Here is a 20502-nt window from a genome sequence, read left to right as displayed (position 1 = left end):
AAACACTGGTAGAGGGGTCGGTCAGTTTGGCCGTTCCACTGGGTCTACAAGTGAACCATCTCAGAAGAACTACTAACAGCATGTGGCAGATCCCCGCTGCAGCGTGGAGGCAGCAGAGGCTGCCCCATCAACATCACACACAAAAGAACAGGAACCACATTGAGACCATGAGAAAGAGCAGAAGAGAAGCACTGAAGTGTATCTTTAACGGGGTGTAACCTATTAGCTTCCCAAACAAAGCTATGCATTGGCTTTATCCCATGAATACGGCCCGTGGGTTCTGTGTGGCTAATGCAATGGATCATTAAAGGCAGCAAAGAAATGGAGTGCCTTGGGAGAGATGGTTGGTGTCAGAATGGGTTAAAGAAGGATGTGGATTTCAGGCATATCTGACCTCTGCCTCCTGGAAGTCCTCCTCAGGAAGATGTGGACTCTCCTCCCTCCTTTTGTTCCCAATCAAGGTCAAATGTGGAACCCATGCAATTTCATCACATGCATATTTATTTTATCTGATAAAGGAAGTTATTTTATATGTAATATTCACTTTGAACAAGTCCAAGGACCCCTAGTGACAGAGTGGGTTGTATGTTGGGTGGCTATCCACAAGGTCAGTTGTTTGAATACAACAGGGAACCCATAGGAGAAAGCTGAGGCTTTCTGGTTCTGTAAGATTTACACCTAAGATACCTAGGGAGTGATTCTACTCTGCTTTATGATGTGATGTCACTCGATAGGATTAGCTTGGTGGCGGTGAGTTTGAACATATTCAATGAGTTAAAATGAGATTTCCTGAATTCACAGAAGTACTCACCTTCTTTGGTACAATTGACTTGTGTCTCATCACTGAAGTCTCCACAGTCATTATCACCATCACAGGACCAGTGGCCTGGGATACACCTGCCACTAGAGCATCTGAACTGATGGTCAAGGCAAGAGTGAACACAGCCCTCTTCATCGCTTCCGTCCCCACAGTCATCGTCTGCAAAGAGCCATTAGAATTAAGTCAGTGAAAATGGATCCCCGAGAAACTAGGCTTATGAATTAATCTAACATTTTTAGCTTACACAATTTTATTTTTGAAAAAGTCATGAGAGATATATGGATGAACAATGAGAGAAATATTTCATCTCTATATCTCTTGCCTACTTACTAAACTAAGGTAGAAAAACTGCTTGAGTTTGAATTTTGAAGCTTTGATACTTTTCTACATCAGGTTAAGTAACTTCTGACTAAAATGCACCCACGTAACACGAAACAACTCTGGAGCTGGGAGGTGGTGGTGGTTCCGGGCCATTCAGGAAATGGTATGGGTGGTGGCGTGCTGCTTTTGATTTGGTTTTTACTTTCTCTATATTCCAGAGCTTTTCAAAATTGTTCAGACCCTTTCCCCCTTTCTCTATAGGCTGCTGAATGTGTATTTACACTAGGAAACTGGTGTACACTACCATTAATAATGATTTATGCCCTTTTTTAAACACTGTTGTAAGATGAAAGGGAGAGAAATGTGAAGTAAAAATAGATAAAATGGAAACAAATAGCTGAGATTGTGATTTATATATAATTCACTTAAGGATATTCAGCATAAATTAACATAATGATACAAATGAGTGTAAGAAAAAACACCATTTGTTTATAAAAGGGAAGGTGACAGAATTCAGACCATCTGGATAATTTCATAACTATTTATAAACGATTCCATTCTGAGGTTACGGAGACTGTTACATAACTACTTTGGGGAACCCAAATTGTCCAGGTCACTTTCTCAGCTCTGTCCTATACGCTTGTAGACTATGCACTGCACAATATCCGCAAGCAAGTCTCTGTGATAGTCCCTTGGGACACGTATTGATATCCATTATCCTCCATGCTAATCCCCATTGATGTGCAGGTGCCCTTTCACCACTTGTGTGAACTACTCTGCATGGCTCTGCAAACTTCTCTTCCAAATCATCTCTGAGAGGCGAGGCAGCCAAGAGAGTCAGCCCTCCAACCAAATCAGCGCTGCACAGCGAACAGTTGGAACTTGCCAGAGTCGCAGCGCCATTTGCTGCTAATGCATCTTCCACTTTTGCATATAAATTGAGTTAGTGGCTCGCACGTTGGGAATTCTGTGAATGATATAAACACAACCAACAGGAAACATGTTACTGACTTTGACTTCATTGGTATCTCGTATGCTAATGTGATGGTAGCTTGCTCCCTTGCCTAGAGACACACACGGATAAACAAATATAATGGCTAGGACTTCTTAAGGACAGAGAAGACTTAGAGCTCTAGCATCTTTAAGTGAGTCCTTTGCAGTGACTGAAAGTTAAGGAGAGCCATTTAATGAAGGACAGTTCGGGCCATTATACTTCGGAAAAACTGACGCCATGGAACTTCACCTCTGCCCAGCGAAGAACACAGAGTGGAATTCTACCTGTTGGTGCTGAGGAATGACATACATAGACTGTGTGCCTAAAGCCGAAGTAGGAGTGGGAGGGTGAGACAGTTCTCTGTCTCTACAGCTCCATGGAGCCAGTCTGGCATCAGAGTGACGCGGCCTTTGAAAGGAGGGGTTCCGAGTCTAATAAGGGGACAAGAACAAACGATCTCATGCAGAGCAGCTGCTGGGTTCAAATTGTCACCCTTTCACTTGCCAGCTCACAGTTTGACCTGTTGGGCCAGAGCAACACGAACAACGTCAATTAATAGTAAGAGTAACAGTAAGAGAAATAAATGAATTTCATGGTACTTTAATATGCCAAGATAGGTCTTATGTAGGATGCTAAAGTAATAGTTTAACAATCAGAGGCTGGCCTATTCAACATTATTCTTACAATGACAACGTTGACCTTTGAGGACGCTCTCTGCTGTGGAAGAAGGCTGGGGAAAGAGCCAGCTAGCGTGACCAGCAAAGATGCACAGTGACCAATCAGCATACCTGGCAGGTGATACTAGAATCAGCTGATAGCCATCTTTAGTATTGGTAACTTATCTGGTGGGCAGGGTGAGCTGATATTACTTTGCCAAGAACATGGAGGGAGAGTATTGTTCTCACCCGAGATCTAGTGGCTACAGCAGCGATTTCCTGCTCTTTCTGAAAACTACATGTCTTTGTGTCCTTCTGGCTCTGGGTGTATTCACCTGGCATATTTATATATGAATGAAATCTTTTGAAACAAAACAATTCTTTAATATATTTTACTACTTTCAAAGACATGCTTGAGATATGAATTTTAAGACAAAGTTAACATTTTACAAACTAAAATAGTGTGATCAAACATAATTCAGATTCAAAGAAGTAATCACTGATGTTAGAGATAAAAAATAATACATCATGCAGCAACTTAACAAATATCCTGAGGGATAAGCACTACAAAGAAAAGTCAAAATGCACAAGCTGTATTCAATCAATATTTCTAACAGAGGTTTGTTTTGTTGTTATTTGAAAGATAATGAAGAGACATGCTTATATTCCAAGAAGCAATATGAATGATACCAATAAATATTTCCTAAGTAAAGAATAGGTTTTAAAGTTTAGAAAATGTGTTGTTCACATAACGAACTGATTCCAGTAACCCAAGTGGAAGGCAAATTTTGAGATTGATGAGGGCAGCGAATGTATAAGGGTGCTTTACTCAATTGATGTATGTATGGATTGTGATAAGAGTTGTATGATCCCCAATAAAAAGATTTATTAAATTTAAAAAAATCAAGGATATAAGACACACTCTTAATTCAAGATGAAGTACTAATGAGTACATAAAAATGAAGACTGTTAAATTTTATTAAAAAGTAATTTTTAATAAAAATAATTTATAATTAAAATTTTTAATTAAAATTTTAAATAAAAAAGAATGTTACATTTTGGGGGGTTTATAATGGGTTAATCCATACTATTTAATGTCTCTTCTATGAGTAATATGAGTACATTGACCAATATCAAAGTTTTAGTAGAAAAAATCCCCTATGCATAAGAAATCTTTAGAAATTTGGCAATATTTCGCTGGAGGGGAAATATGTCAATGTAACCTGTAAGATTATTATCAGCTCTGAGATTGTTGGCTAAAAATAATGGCTAAAAAGAATTTAGAAATTAATTCACAATGGGTAAAAAAGAAAATCTCAGAATAAATAAAAGAATGTATAACCTAATATAGCTTTAGTATTTTAGAAAATGGTAGACATATAGTTTCTTCACAGAATGGAAACAACACAGAGAAACAGATCTAATACACATATTATTAAAAGAATTTCATATGGGATTGAATTACATTTTTCTAAAGATATATACGTATATAAGGTATGCAATTTACATGAAATTAAGTTAGAATTCTAAGATAATTACCTATGATGTGCAGCTGTATTATATATAACATATAGGTGAGTTTCCGAGACTGTAACTCTTTACTGGAGTAGTAAGTTCTGTCTTTATCCAGAGAGAGCAACAGCTGGTGATCTCGAACTGCTGACCTTGCATTTAGCAGTCTAAATACGCCTGGTAGTATATGGGTTACATATGCATGTGTGTATATACATAGCATGCATACACATATGTGTGTGGTAGGTGCCATCAAGGCAGGCCCAACTCAATGCACAAGAGAATAAACACTGCCTGCTCCTCGCCCATGCTCACAATTGTCATACTCAGACCCATGTTTGCAGTCACGGGGCCAATCTGCCTGATCGAGAGTCCTTGTTCTGTTTGCTCCCTTGCTGCTTTACAAAAGATGAGGTCCAATTTTCCTAGATTCCAATTTTGTACATATCAAATTCCAGTAGTCTTAATCATTGTAGTGGTATAGAAAGCACTTATTATACAATTTAATAGTTCAATCACATTAGCAAGAGTTGTCCAATCACCAGAGTCAATTTTATACCATTTTCTTCTTTCTCAAACTCATTGTTATTAGTTGCTATTTTATTAATCCAGTTACTGTTTCTATGGATTGACTGATCCTACATTTCATATACAGAATATCATACAAAATAAAATAAGAACAGAAAAAAATGATAAAACAAACCAGAAAATCTGAATTGATACACCACAAACATTCCAATTGTCAATAGACGTTTGCAACTATTTCTCCTCATTTTCTATGATCTGCCATATTAAATGGAAGTCCACGCTCTATTCCACCCACATCATTGTGGTCAATTTCACTTTGAGAAGGCGGCTCCTTTTTCAGAGCTCTTTGGAGTGCCTTCTGACCAGTGTGCTCATCTTCTGGCACAATGCCTCACAGCGTTCCCTTGATATTCATGAGGGCCTCAAGAATCTGACAGGATCCCACTGCGCTCCATAAGGTTTCAGTGGCTAAGTCCTCAGGAGTGGATAGCCAATTCCTTCTTCATGGCCTTTATATGCTGAAGCGCATCTGAAAATAGCACATCTAGAATTGTCTTTGAAATACCAGTGAAGTAGCTTTCAGGATTCCAGAAACATATAGACCATTACACTCTGACAAACTGACAGACAAGTGACAGAATATATAGATAGATTGATAACTAAGTATACAGATAACTACGCATATGTGTAACTAAGTATATATATGCAGATAAAACCTAGTACACCTTTAGTCTCCAAGAAGATATATATACTTAGTTACACCATATATCCTGACAGTCTCCCAATCTGACTTTGCCAATAGGATTTAAAGGCAAAATTACTATCAAGGGAAAAAATGGAGGAGGAAAGAGAGAGAAAGGAGAAAACAGGTCAAATAATTAGGAAAAAATGAAGTAATAGAAGGGAAAAGTGTAATGTGTAAAATGTGTAAAATCTCTAACATTTCATTTTTGTTTCCCTCTCTTAGTACCTTGGGTTAATCACTTAGCTATTTGGATCCCAGAGTTTGGGTTCATAAAATGATCTTTCTGCTTCTGTAATTCTTTATGACCATTGTTGTGGCCATACACTTGACATATCCTATAATTTTATTATTCAATCTTATTAAGAAGAGCTGTTTAATCATTACCACAATCAACTTCTGAACATTTTTTCTCTTAATCATTGTTGTTGGCTCCCCATTCCCCACCATCATCCTCAGCTATGATTACATAGCAAGAAGTCAGATGAAAAAATGACAGAATGTAATATCCTGAAAGCATGGCAGTGTAGTGAGAAAGCGGGATTACCATATAAAGAAACACTTGGGGTTATGATAGCACACCAACTAAACTCAAAAACTAATTTATAAGGAAAACTTAATAAAACAATTATACTAAAATTACTGCTGTTGAGTTGATTCTGCCACTTATATATTTTCTGAACTATAATCTTTACAGGAGCTGACAGCTTCATGATTTTCCCTTGGAGCAGCTGCTAGGTTTGAACACCTGAGATTGAGGTTAGCAGACTCAGTGAGTAACCCTGTAGATTTCCAGGGCTCCTTTCAAAACTAGCGGGGAAAATTTGAGTTATCTCTGGATTGTTCTGTTTAATAATCCAGCGAATTATGCAATAGATTTAGAAAAGATTCCACAAAAATTTAGAGATATTTTAAGTCCTATTGCTTTTCAATAGGAACAATGTGAAATGTAGTGTAGAAAAATAAGCCTCATCTGTAGATATAGGTTTTCAATTTCTTAGTATCCTATCTCCAATAGTGATAGACAAATGAAATCTAACAGTACACAATACACCCTCCTCCAATGCATAAAAGACACTTAAAATAGTTAACTTTTTTCTTGTCTTAGTATATTTATTAGTATTGATTAAAAAGTTGAAAACAACATGTGCAGATTGGTAGGATTCTGAATACTTGCTCTGTGAAAATATCATTATGCAATCCTATGTCTGTCAAGGACTTAAATATTATACATGATCCTTCCTTTCTTGACTTTGCATAGGTATTCTTTGACTTTGGTTATTCCTTGAGATGTCAATTACAGGACATTTAGAAGGATTGCCTGATTAATTCTGAGAAAGATGAACATGAGCAAAGGAGCTTACACTTTATCACATGACAATTATAGCAAGAAAAAGAAAACTATATTTTCCCTCAGTTGTTACTTCTACCTCATAGGACATTTAATATGGATTAATGGAACTGTTACATTTTTTCCTGTTGTTGCAGGTGGTTTGCTCAATTTACTGATTGTATCTTTGACTTAGAATTTATTTCTAAGTTAAATGCATGCTATTATGTAAATTGCTATCATTTTATCTCTCAGTCAAGTATAGTTATGGTTAGTATGTTACTTATCTTTGTCCAGTGTACAAAGTACTAAATTAAGGCACAGTTCAGACCCAGATCCAATGGATAGTTTTTCCTGTAATGGTAAAATCACTTTAACCTAGGAGTTTATTTTAGCACCCCTTCACCTTCCTTCCTTAAATAAAAGCAAACAAAAATCTGTTAAATAATTGATTAATAAAGCCTCAAAATATGGTAACAATCATTTTAGATAATGTTGTCAACATCCTATATAGCTGAATTTGATCTTCATAATTAGGTAGACTAGAAAAGCCCTCTTTTCATAGCATAATCATTATATTACTGATATTACAGAAATGAATAATACTGGGTGAGTAGAAGAGGAAAACAATAAGCACCATCCTGTTGATTCCAAGTCTCAGTCTAATTTGCGAAGCTGTGCAACTCTCCTGCAGCCTCACTTAGCACTTAAAGCTGGGGGAGAACCATTCAGCTTTGCTCTTAGCTGCTCAGAGCTTACCCGACAGTGTCACTCTGGCAGTTACACCCTTTCATGTCAACCTGAAGGTATATGAAGCCAGTCAATCAGGACATAGCCTGATGGTTGGTGCCTTCTTGGGATCATGGCCATCTCGTAAAGAGGACCCTGGAAACCTCCCCCACCCCTTCACTTTCCTGCTGGCTGACCATGATCATTGCCAGGGCCCCATGTATCCACCAGCATTGGTTCCACATGACTCTGCACCCGACAACCTGTGATATTCCTGCATTCTGCATCACTACTTGTGATTTCATGAGTCTGAAGAGGGATTCATGGACTAGTATCAGACTTACAGTCATGACTTGGACTGGACTGTTTTTTCCCCTGATATATGATTAATTCTTGATATATAACTCTTTCTGCCACAGATACATCACTGGATATGTTCCTCTAGTCACCCCTTTCTAACACAGTCCCCAAATTTCCTTTTTTGGGGTGAATATTCGCTATATAAAAAACTCAAACTCATTGACACCAGGTCTACTCCGATGCATAGTGACTACAGGGCAGAGTAGAACTGTCCTTTTAGGGCTTCCGAGACTGTAACTGTTTATGGAGTGGAAATCGCTCACAGAGTAGCTGGTGACTTCAAACTGCTGACTTCATGTTTCGTACCCCAATGTCTATATCCCCTGGATTCCTATCAGCTACATAATCGAACCCTGGAGAAAAGAGATGTCATTAGAGAAGAAGGGTACTACTCAAAAAGAAACATGTAGTCAAACTAATATATTTTTTTTAATCCTAAGATTTTATGTTTATTTTTAACCCACAGGCAGGATTACAGCACCGGAATCAACCACAACTGCAACACAACAGCCTTTTATTTATTCTCCCCCCACCTCATTGTCCCCTCATGTCTTTGTGTATAACGCACACCAGAAGCCTCTCAAGTATCCCTTTATAAAAATTGTTTCTAAGATACCATAGCAGCTGGCAGTTACATAAATATACATGAGAACACCATATGATCATTAGTTGGTTTTATCCCTTTAAAGCTATTAAAACCCCGTGTTGCTAATAGTAAAAGTATTCAAAATATACTACATGAATCTGGTCTAAAGATAAGAATACTATGGCAGAAAATTTAAAAAGACTTCATCATATATAGAAATTGAATCGAAGTACTTTCAGAAGGGATCACTTTTCTGGTGTGAAATCCTGTAAACAAATTGAGGCATGATCTAGTGCTCTAGTCCCATAGAATGATTTCCATCACTAAAGGTATTTCAAAAGATATATTTTTGTGAAGGTTTTAATTATTATAATTCCTGTCCTATGAATATATTGAATCAATTATTATTATTTATGAGAATTAGTATTATACTGGCTGTAAAGGGGTCCTGATGGTGCAGTGGGCTGAGAGTTGGGCTGCTAACTGCAACATCAGCTGTTCAAACCTACTAGCCACTTTTGGGATGCACAATGAAGTTGCCTTCTCCCATGAAGAATTATAGCCTGACGTATAGATTCGTTATGAGTCAGAATAAATTCAGTGGACACGATTAAGAAGTCGCCCTCATGACACTGTGAGTTAGGTTTGGACTCTTAACCACAACTTGGTGGCTCAAGCCCACATCATGGGAGAAAGATGAGGCTGTCTGCTCCCGGGAACTTTTATAGTCCCCCAAACCCTATATAGGATCGTTCTGAGTCGGGATCTACTTGACGGCAGTGGGTTGTGCTTGATTTTCCTTTATAGACGTATATACATCCTAGTGTGACAGTGAGTTACCCATTGGGCTACTAACTGCAAGGTTGGCAGTCCAACAGTATCAACTGTTGATGGAGATACCAATAGTGGCTGTTTGTTTCCATTAAGGTTTACGGGCTCAGAAAACGTAGAGGGCAGTTCTATCCTTACAGCGTCCATCGAAGGTGGAAAGAGCTTGAAACCATTGGGTGGTGAGGTGTGTGTGTGTGTGTGTGTGTGTGTGTGTGTGTATAAATTATACAATGGTCTGCTGGACTCCAGAGCAGTGGGTTGGATGGCCACATTAACTCTAATCTTCACAGTTGCCTGCAACTATCATTTCTATCCCTGACTCTAAGGGACTGTGTCTTGCCTGAGGTTATATCCTGTAACTAGCAAGTGACTGAGCTTGCATTTTAATGCTGGCCTGAACGCTTCCTAAACTTTTTCACCTACTTTGGTGATCTCTCCAAAACTTGTAAAATAACATTAAAACTTAGAGATGATTTGAGAAATATTTAAAAAAATTATTGCTATGGTTTATGTCTTCCATTTAAATTCCAAATCTATTTTTTGACCTACACTAAATTATGTAATGAAGTATTGTAATGGAAAATGATAGTTTAAAATTATTATAAATAATTATTATATATTATTTTATATTTTAAGATTATATTTTTGGGATGATAAATGGCATATTTAGATTCCAATATTCATTATTCCTTTATAGTATTTACAAAAAATAGGCTTCAAAATATCCAATAAAATACATACACTGGAATATAACTAGAGACTGATGTCTTCTAGGATGATACTTTCTTCTTCATTTTGTCAAAACTTCATAGTTGCTACACACAAATTTCACTTCATTTAACACATGCACCATCACATACAAACAACACATGCCCTGAAGCACAGGTGACTCTGGATCAAATACTGATGTAACTGATGAAAATATGACATCAGACAAATTACTGACTTTAGACACTTAACTCTGTTTAATATTTTTTAACAAGTACTTATCCTCAATGAGGATGCAGTATAGCATGGATGAAACACACGGTATTCCTCTGGGACTTTGACGCTTCCTCATACCCCACTCTCATGATCACAGTCCTGTCTTTCAGTTCTCACTAGACTGGAGCATGTACAATGGTACAAAGAAGAGCTCAGGAAACATTGAATCGAGGTCAGATAAACCCCTCAGTGACAGAAAAGGGAGTAGTGACACCAGGAGAGTAAGGGGAGCTTCCAGGGCTCTGACTCCGAAAGCATAGCTTCATGTGGCTTGTCAAGCTATAACCTGATTAACAGTCTAGACTCCACCTCTTTGTACAAGTTGACAGTAGATTATAGCCAATGAGGCCTCTGTGTGGGAATGGCCTTCACCAGGGGATTCTGGGAACTTCTGCCTTCTTTCCTGGAGGTGGGACACACACTCTCTCTGCTACACATTCCTGTGACAAGCCACATGGAGCTACGCTTTTGGAGCCAGAGCCCTGGAGCGACAGGAGCCACTGACTATGTATCTATCTAAAGCATAAGTGTTCTGATTTCTTTTCTCTAGAGAACCCTGCCTGTCACATCTTTTGATCTCTTGTCCTTTGTTTTCTATAGAATATGATCAGTGGAAATATAAACAAAACAAACAAAACTTGATTGCAACTTCCCTTTTTAGTGAAGTCTGTTCCCTGACTGAGCTTTGGTAGAAGAAAGACAACCTGCTTTGATTTGTGGGGGTGTTTGGCTTCTGACTCCAGACCCTGCATTTGGCTTTCTGAACTCCATATTTGGGGCTTACTAGACATTTCCTGAAAGTTCATGAGTTTCTGTAAGATATTGCAGTGAATCGTAGAACCCAGGGATGCTGGGGACGATACTCAGTGGAGAAGTGGGGGTGTGGAAATGGAGTGAAAAAACATAGTGAAAGTGTTGAACATTGGGGCATCCTTAATCTTTAAGGTCTTGGGACTAGTCTGCTATCAATTTCCCTAACAGATTATTATAATACCTCCAAGAGATATTTATTGTGATAGTTTTATTATGCCAACTAGGCTTCCACAAGTACATGTGGGTGGAGTTTCATCAAGTTACAGATTGATTGGAGGACAATTAGAAAAATTACTTTCTAAGCCCTTCCCTTTCTGCCCCCTGGAGATAGGACCAGTGTTGCGCTCCCTGATCCAGTCCTTTGCCTCAACCATGTGCCAAGGCAACCTGTGGATCGTATAGCCTTGCTTGAGTGCATCTTTAGAGGTTGAGGTTCCATGAGACCTAGTTTTCCAAGCTTCTTTCCATGCTACTGGCCTCTGATGCACCTCAATTTCTTATCTTCCTGCTGTTGCTGCCCCACCCTGGTTATCTTTCCTGAGGGCAGACTCCTCTGGCGTCATTCTTTTTTTTTTTTAAACAATTTATTAGGGGCTCATACAACTCTTATCACAGTCCATACATATACATACATGAATTATATAAAGCACATCTGTACATTCTTTGCCCTAATCATTTTTTTCTCCTCTTTTCTTTTTTTACATTTTATTAGGGACTCATACAACTCTTATCACAATCCATACATATACATACATCAATTGTATTAAGCACATCCATACATTCCCTGCCCCAATCATTCTCAAAGCATTTGCTCTCCACGTAAGCCCTTTGCATCAGGTCCTCTTTTTTTTCCCCTCTCTCCCCTCTCCCCCCTCCCTCATGTGCCCTTGGTAATTTATACATCGTTATTTTGTCATATCTTGCCCTAACCAGAGTCTCCCTTCCCCCCCCTCTCTGCTGTCCCTCTCTCAGGGAAGAGGTCACATGTGGATCCTTGTAATCAGTTCCCCCTTTCCAACCCACTCACCCTCCACTCTCCCAGCATTGCCCCTCACACCCTTGGTCCTGAAGGTATCATCCATCCTGGATTCCCTGGGCCTCCAGCCCTCATATGTACCAGTGTACAGCCTCTGCCCTATCCAGCCCTGCAAGGTAGAATTCGGATCATGGTAGTTGGAGGGAGGAAGCATCCAGGATCTGGGGGAAAGCTGTGTTCTTCATCGGTACTACCTTGCACCCTAATTAACCCATCTCCTCTCCTAAACCCCTCTATGAGGGGATCTCCATTGGCCGACACTTGGGCCTTGGGTCTCCACTCTGCACTTCCCCCTTCATTTAATATGGTATATATATATATATATATATATATATATATATATATATATATATACATATATACACATATATATACATATACACATACATACACATGCACATATATATACATACACACATATATCTTTTTTTTTCATGATGCCTTATACCTGGTCCCTTGGCACCTCGTGATCGCACTGGCCGGTGTGCTTCTTCCATGTGGGCTTTTTTGCTTCTGAGCTAGATGGCCGCTTGTTCACCTTCAAGCCTTTAAGACCCCAGACACTATCTCTTTTGATAGCCGGGCACCATCAGCTTTCTTCACCACATTTGCTTATGTACCCATTTGTCTTCAGCGATCCTATCATGGAGGTGTGCAGTCTACTCAAACACTCCTTCAATGCATGAATACTTTCTTTTATTAAATTGGAACTCTATGATGCTCACTCTCCCGACACAACTGCTGGAGCCAAAGGGGGTGAACAAGTAAATGTGGTGAAGAAAGCTGATGGTGCCCGGCTATCAAAAGAGATAGTGACTGGGGTCTTAAAGGCTTGAAGATAAACAAGCGGCCATCTAGCTCAGAAGCAACAAAGTCCACATGGAAGAACACACCAGCCTGTGTGATCTAGTGGTCCCGAAGGGATCAGTTACCAGGCATCAAAGAACAAAAAATCATATCATTGTCTGGGGTCTTTCTTGACCTTGGACCAGCAACCTGTTGAGTTAAAGGAACTTCAGTATATTGATTGTTCCATGAAAGTGAGTAGAATTGAGCCTTCTGTACTGTTGTGTGGACTAATTAGCTATTATATTACTTCTCAGTATTATAAATCTATCTATCTATCTATCTATCTATCTATCTATCTATCTATCGATCTATCTATCTATCTAAAGCATAGGTATCCTGATTTTGTTTCTCTAGAGAACCCTGCCTAACACACTTATGGATATTAAAATTTAAGAAATATTGCCTTAAGTCTGTGGTTCTAAAATCAGTACATTAAACTTACTTAGAAAGCTTTGAAAATACTCATTAGTGAGCTCCACCTCCACAGATTCTTTACATAATCAGTTTATGTTGAAGCATAGGGGTGTTAGTCTGGGTAGACCAGAGAAACAAATCCAGAGAGACTCATATGTGTATAAGAAAGAGGTTTCTATACAAGAGTAACTGAATATTGAGAAAACATCCCAAACCAGTCCAGATCAAGCCCATAGCCTGATATTAGCCCATATGTCTGACACCAATCTATAAAGTTATCTTCAGACTCATGAAACACATGGAATGATGCCGAAAGCAGGATGATTACAGGCTATAGGGTTGGAAGACTTGTGGATCCAGTGGCATTGTAAGCATCTCAGCACTGGCAGGGTCTCCAGGTGGGTATCCAGCTCAGGGAACTAGCATAGTTCCAAGTGTCTTGTCAGTAGAGAGACTCTCAGGGAGTGAGCCGGGAGAGAGAGAAAGAGAGCGAGAGCGAGAGAGAGAGATAGAGAGAGAAAGAAAGAAAGAAAGGTTCCCACCTCCAAGGAGAAAATACCAGATTTCCCAGAATCCTCAGGAGAAGGCCATGCCCACACAGTGGCCTTATTGACTATGACCCCATTGACAGGCTAGACTCAAGTTAGTCAATTTACTGACAGCTAAACCCTGAACCAATGTTCTGCTTTATATTTGATAGAAAATTGTCCAAGGGTCACTTCTGACATGCATGTCTTAATTTGGTGATGACTCCTTCAGAGAATCCCTTCCACATGTGAAGAAAATTAAGGAAGTCAAAATATTGCTCAAAGAAAAAGGCAGACTCTCTAATCATCTATTACCCACATCCAATCTCAACTTAGACTGAGTAATTGACTTGTAACGCCAAGTACAAGGAAAGGGAATTAGGCTTGTAAACAGGTACGACAGTGTCCAATAAGATTTTACTCTTGACTACACTATCTTTGTTCCTAACACCTGTCCAAAGAATTCTGATCATAGATGTTTCCTATCATTAAAATGCAATTGTAACATTATTTTTCAGATAATGCAAAGTTTATGTGACCCCAAATCGAGGCTTTGTACATAGAGTTGAAATAAAGAAAATAAGCAAATAGAAAAGATTTCTGAGTCTTTTGGGAGGGCTAAAACTTTTGGAGTTTGGCCTATTTCAATGGAAAAAGTAGGATATGATCAGTCCAACATTTATAGGAATCCTTAATAAAGCAAGGAATTAATTGAACCCATATTTATGAGAAAAAATGATGGGCCTTTCTTCTCCGGTAAAGATTTACAGTCCCAGAAACTTACAGGGAGCAGATATAGCCTGTCCTGTAGTGTTCCTATGAGACAGCATGGACTTAATGGAATTAATTTGTTGTTTTTTAATATTCATTTATAAATTTATGCTAAGGAGTATGACAAATGATATTTTAACAATTATAGAGAACTGAATAGTGTTCAATTTCTTTTGTTATCTCGCGTTATCTGTAGGAAATTTTTCTGTAATTAGAGAGATCTATGCTATTCCACCTTATAATTTTAAATATATGAATGTGTCTATTCAAATATTCCTGTCAGATTGTCTACTTACATAAATGTTGATCTAAATTAAAATCTTGAGAGGTAAATGTATGTTTTTGAGAATAGGAACACATTTATTGAGAAGCACATTTTCTATGTAAGAAAGAGGGATTTACCAAGACTAACCCATTCAAATGTTGTACTGACACATCTGTAAAATTTGGCCATATTTTAAAATTAAACACTCTAGCAACTACATTATGACAATTTGTTTCTATAGTCAGTCTTCAGTATTTTGCCATGTCTTGCTACAATGTGTTTGTGGTCCAAACCTATTAACCACTTTGCAAGGGGACCAGGAGGCTCTCTGTTCCCATAAAGCCTTGCAGCTTCAGAAGCCCTGTGGAGGGTGGTTGTGAGTCAGAATGGACTCCTAAGCAGTGAGTGGAATGGACTCCAGAACAGTGAGTGGAATGGAGTCCGGAGCAGTGAGTGGAATGGACTCCTGAGCAGTGAGTAGAATGGACTCAGAACAGTGAGTGGAATGGAGTCCGGAGCAGTGAGTGGAATGGACTCCTGAGCAGTGAGTGGAATGGACTCAGAACAGTGAGTGGAATGGAGTCCGGAGCAGTGAGTGGAATGGACTCCAGAACAGTGAGTGGAATGGACTCCAGAACAGTGAGTGGAATGGACTCCTGAGCAGTGAGTGGAATGGATTCCTGAGCAGTGAGTGGAATGGACTCTGGAGCAGTGAGTGGAATGGACTCCTGAGCAGTGAGTGGAATGGACTCTGAAGCAGTGAGTGGAATGGACTCTGGGGCAATAGGTGGAATTTTTGAATCAGCTCATACGTTACATCCTTTTTATTTGTTTATTTTATTGCTTTCAAATGGCATTTCTTGCCCGGACTTGGATTTTGGTTCCAGGGCCTATCTGTGTTTACTGCTTTTGGGTTGCTCCTTATATTTCTGGCCTTTTGCACGGCCAAGTCGAAGACAGCAGGAGTCAAGGATTCCCAGGTACTTTGAAGCCGACTCAGAGTGTTTGGGCCACATTGAAAAGAAGAGCATACTGTGTGCTTAACTCCATTCCGTGGCCAGGCTCTTGGAATTCCACCTGTAACATCCATCTCTGCCATGGAGTCAACTTCTTGTGCTGGGAGCAGCAGCCGCCTCGTTCCCTGGCAAAGCAGCTGGTGGGTTCACACCGCTGACTTTGCCATAAGTTGCCCAGAGCATAAACCACCGTGTCTCCATTAAGGAAGCTTGTATGATTCTCTACTGCTGTCTACCTTACACTTTCTTTTCTAGCTTATTTTCGTCTTTTCCATGTTGATGAATACTATTTGTTTGAATAAATACTTGATTCTGTTCTACCGGGAGTTGAGAGCCTACTAGAGAAAATATTTACAGAAAACAGTCAAACAAAACAGCTTGACACACACAGAGATTGTTGACCCTGAATAAGCCCAAACCAAACCCACTTCATGGACTTGGCTCTCACTCCTAGCAGCTCTAAGGTTTCTGAGGCTGTCAATCATGCCAGCGTAAGACAACTTTATCTTTTCCCCTCAGATTTACTGGTGGCGATGAACCACCAAAAGATCCCTCATGGGTATAGTGGTTATGAATTGGGCTGAATCCAAAAGGTCAGCAGTTTGAAACCACCAGGAGCTCCCTGAGCAATTCTATCTTGTCCTGGAGGTTGGGTAGGAGTCACTATTGACTGGATGGCAGCTAGTGGTTTTTATGTTATTTTGAATTTGTATGTAACAATCCAAAGCTATAAAAAAGTCATATAAATGGAGGTTTTTTTATATTCTATATTTCATTTGTTAGAAGTATAAGACAGTGTTCAGTTGTTAGAACTTAATAACCAATTGTGTATAATTTTAATAATATATTTTCATATTTAATAAATTTAATATTCTTTTCATATCTGGAACAGTGAGAAATCCTGGTGATGGAGTGCTTATGTGTTGTGCTGTTAACCTCAGTGGCAACAGTTCAAAAGCATCTGCCGATCCCCAGTAGAAAGATGAGGCTTTCTATTCCCATAACGAGTTGCAGTATCAGAAACTCGCAGGAGCAGTTTTACCCTGTCTTACATGGTCACTATGAGTCAGAACTGACTCGATGGGAATGAGTGCTGGCTTACCTAGAGTAAGAATAAAATTGCCCATTTAGATTATAAAACCCCCAATCCTTGCTAGGACAAAACACACAACTTTGACAAGTAGAAAACTGGGTTCCTTCTTAGGATGTTTTACTACAGAGTGTGAGGCATATAAAAGATACTGACCCACACATGCAAATGAGAGGAGCTAAATGTTCAAATTGATGGAACAAGAAGTTATACTATTGTCAAAAGTAGGGGAGTCAGCAGTTAGTGACTGAATTACCATCAACAGAAATATTATAGTAAGCCAACAATTGTCAGAGCTCCACGACTCTATAGGAACCAGTTTCTTTCCCAACTTTAGAACCATGGTCTTTGCTTATTGTTCACCGGAAATAACCTCTACATGCCAAGAAATGTTTCTACCCCACATGCTGTTCAATAAAGTGCTCTGTTTGAAAAGCTCCATCATTACAGTACACACTTAGGATTCAGAGTGACCAGTGTGCAAATGCCCTGTTAGCCTGGGAATAAACACGTCCTAGCAAAACCTACAATGAATCGGATACATTCTGAAGTTCTTATTACCATAACGAGTCAAATATAAGAGGCAGTAATACAAAGGACATATCTTAGGCCTGCTGACTTGTAGTTAGGCAGAAATAGTCTTGTCAAAGAGAGGACCGTGACTGAATCGTCGATCACAGTCTAGCATGCCTACGTTTTACTCACAACTCACCACAAGATGCCATTTCATCTGTCTGGTCACCGCAGTCATCTTCTCTGTCACACAGCCATGCTCTGGGAATGCAGCGTCCATTTCCACAAGAAAACTGATCCACCTGACATGTTCTGGCTGGTCACATCAAGCAATAAACAAATTAATTTTAGCGATTTTTAAATAACATTTAAAATGAACTAATGCCATGCTAGCTCTGTGTTATCCATAGAAACATTTTATTGCTCTATGAAGGTAAACTGTTAAAAAATATGTTTCATATTAAACTTCCATGGTACCAGTGTGTTTGTCTGCTCTAAAGGTCACTTGCTTTGCCCTTCAGTTAAAGTGACTGCTAAGTAACCAGATCATGGGTAATCCTCATTCATTTCCACGAAGAAAGCTATGAATTCATTATTTTAAAATATCTGGCCTGGGTCATGCTTATGAATATACAGCCAAATGTAATTTAGTCCAATTTCTAATTAGCAACAAAGAATTTCCCCACAATAAACCGAGAAAACTTTTTAATGTAATCTAGGAGAAAGCATTTGGGGAATATCACATAGTATCTAACTTCTAATTATGAGGCAGAATAATCCTTTCCCACTAATACTTTCAATGTTATAGAGCCAAGATGTAGAAAATGTTTTCTAAAACATACATTTAATCTTAAGATGGATACTTTTAGACTCACTATTCAGCATTTGTTATATAAAATGTATGACTTATTATTAAAAATGTATGATGTCTATTGATGAACTTTGCTTTGAGCTCTTTGGAGGATTTCAGTGAGCATAAACCTGGAGCCTTGTTTTCTAAGTTAGCTTAAGGCAGTGGTTTAAAATTATTATGGAAAGAGATTATTTTCTACAGGGGATTTGGCTGCTTTTTCTACTAGAGCCAGGTCAACCTGTTAAAGTATAAGAGTGTGCCTAGCCTCATTATTGCCTTCACATTGGGCCCAGGCCTGAGGGCACTACATACATCTTTCAATGGATTGTTTTTCTTTGCCTGTCTAGCCTACACCCGCTCAATCCTCTGAGCTACAAATATATCTTCATGAATTCAAGTATCTGATCCACTCTTTTCACCCGGCAAAAAAAAAAAGAAAAAAGAATGGAATATGTTGAGATGTGGATACTCAGACTAAGTATACTGTTTAGGTCAAACAGACAAATAAAAACTCGTTGTCATCGAGTCAATTCCAATACATAGAGACCCTACAGGGTAGAATTGTCCCACCGGGTTTCTGAGACTCTAGCTCTTTATGGGAATAGAACGCCTCGTCTTTCTCCCACTAAGCGGCTGATGGTTTGAACAACCGACCTTGTGGCGCAGCTCGTCACCACTCTGCCACTGGATATGGACAAAGGGCAACAGCCCACGTGACCTAGGTTTCCGGGGTTAATGATTGGAGCCCTTTGCTTAATTTATAGATTTCATTATGTCTCCTATGCTTGAAAATGATGGAGAGCAATTTCTTAATATGGTTCATCTACCCATGTCTCTGTAATTCCACCAAATGATTGGATATCCTAAACAACAACAACAACAACAACAAACTCACTTCGATGGAATCAATGCGGGCTCATAGCGACTCACTGTGGGTTTCCGAGACCGTAACCATTTCTACAGGAGTAGAAAGCCCAGTCTTTCTTCTGCCGAACTGCTGGGGGTTTTCAACTGCCGACCACACGGATTGCCGAGCAGGGCATAACCTGGACACCCCCCTCAATGAGAGCACCTGACTGGACTGCCCAACCGGTCAGGTATGCATGGCTGCCTGTGCTCTTCTATGCACGTCCCTAGAGTCCCACAACATGTTTGGCTAGGACTATGCCAATAAAGTAGATGGACTCCTCATAGAGGGCATTGGGCAGCTTTAGCCACCACGCCTGGCAGAGATCTAAGCCATCTTTGAAGCAGGACAGAGGGAGCGAAATCTCAGGACCATGAGAAGAAGAGGCTCAGTGGAGCCCATTGGAGAACTCTGTCTGAAGCGTTCGAGACCCAGACCAGGAGCCCAGTGGCCCCAGTGGCTGAGGCAGAAATACCATGACACAGGGCAGAAGAAGATGTTGACACCATGAGACAGAGAGGCAGAGAAGCAGGCTGGCTCCCTGGTCCATGAAGTCAGAGGTCAAGGGACCCCATGGCTGAGAGGTTGAGGCCTAGAGAGAGACATGACTGCTGATTGAGGCGAGATGCTGCTGTGGACCAATGGCTGTATCCTTATAGCTTTCTCATCCTGGATTGTGGTCTTTCATTCATTCACTCTCCTAATATTTTTACTCCACTCACTGCCATAAAGTGTATGTGGAAACTACTCCTGTGAGTTTCTGAAACGGTACCTCTTTATGGGAGTAGAAAGCTGCATCTCTCCCCCAAGGAACAGCCAGGGCTTTGAACCAATGACCTTTCAGATTGCAGGACTACTCATAATTACTATTCCACAAGGTTTCTTTACACGCCTAGTAAGGCCCCTTATTTGTGAGTATTATTTCTGAGTTCAGTATTGCCATTACAAGGAATTATTGAACCCAGAAGAAAAGTAGAGTTCTGGGGAAGAACCCTTGGTGTTAGAGGAGGTCAAAGCAGGATGCAGGGTGGAGGCATGTCTGACTTCTCTCTGGC

At 39.6% G+C, this 20502-nt stretch overlaps 1 protein-coding gene across 1 annotated transcript in view; it reads right to left on the bottom strand.

Moving 5' to 3' along the window:
• LRP1B (LDL receptor related protein 1B) overlaps positions 1 to 20502 on the bottom strand; it is a 1653255-nt gene that overhangs the window by 748617 nt on the left and 884136 nt on the right. Inside the window, exons 18-20 of the mRNA XM_075529151.1 lie at positions 17887 to 18003; positions 2028 to 2108; positions 812 to 979 (exon numbers count right to left, since the gene is read on the bottom strand). Coding sequence (XP_075385266.1) covers positions 812 to 979; positions 2028 to 2108; positions 17887 to 18003 — 366 coding nt within the window. The remainder of the gene's footprint in view (positions 1 to 811; positions 980 to 2027; positions 2109 to 17886; positions 18004 to 20502) is intronic.

Source organism: Tenrec ecaudatus, chromosome 13 (genome assembly GCF_050624435.1).
Source record: "Tenrec ecaudatus isolate mTenEca1 chromosome 13, mTenEca1.hap1, whole genome shotgun sequence".
NCBI classification, from domain to species: domain Eukaryota; kingdom Metazoa; phylum Chordata; class Mammalia; order Afrosoricida; family Tenrecidae; genus Tenrec; species Tenrec ecaudatus.
Note: the sequence above shows the minus strand (reverse complement) of the source record. Positions and strands in the feature narration are given on the sequence as shown.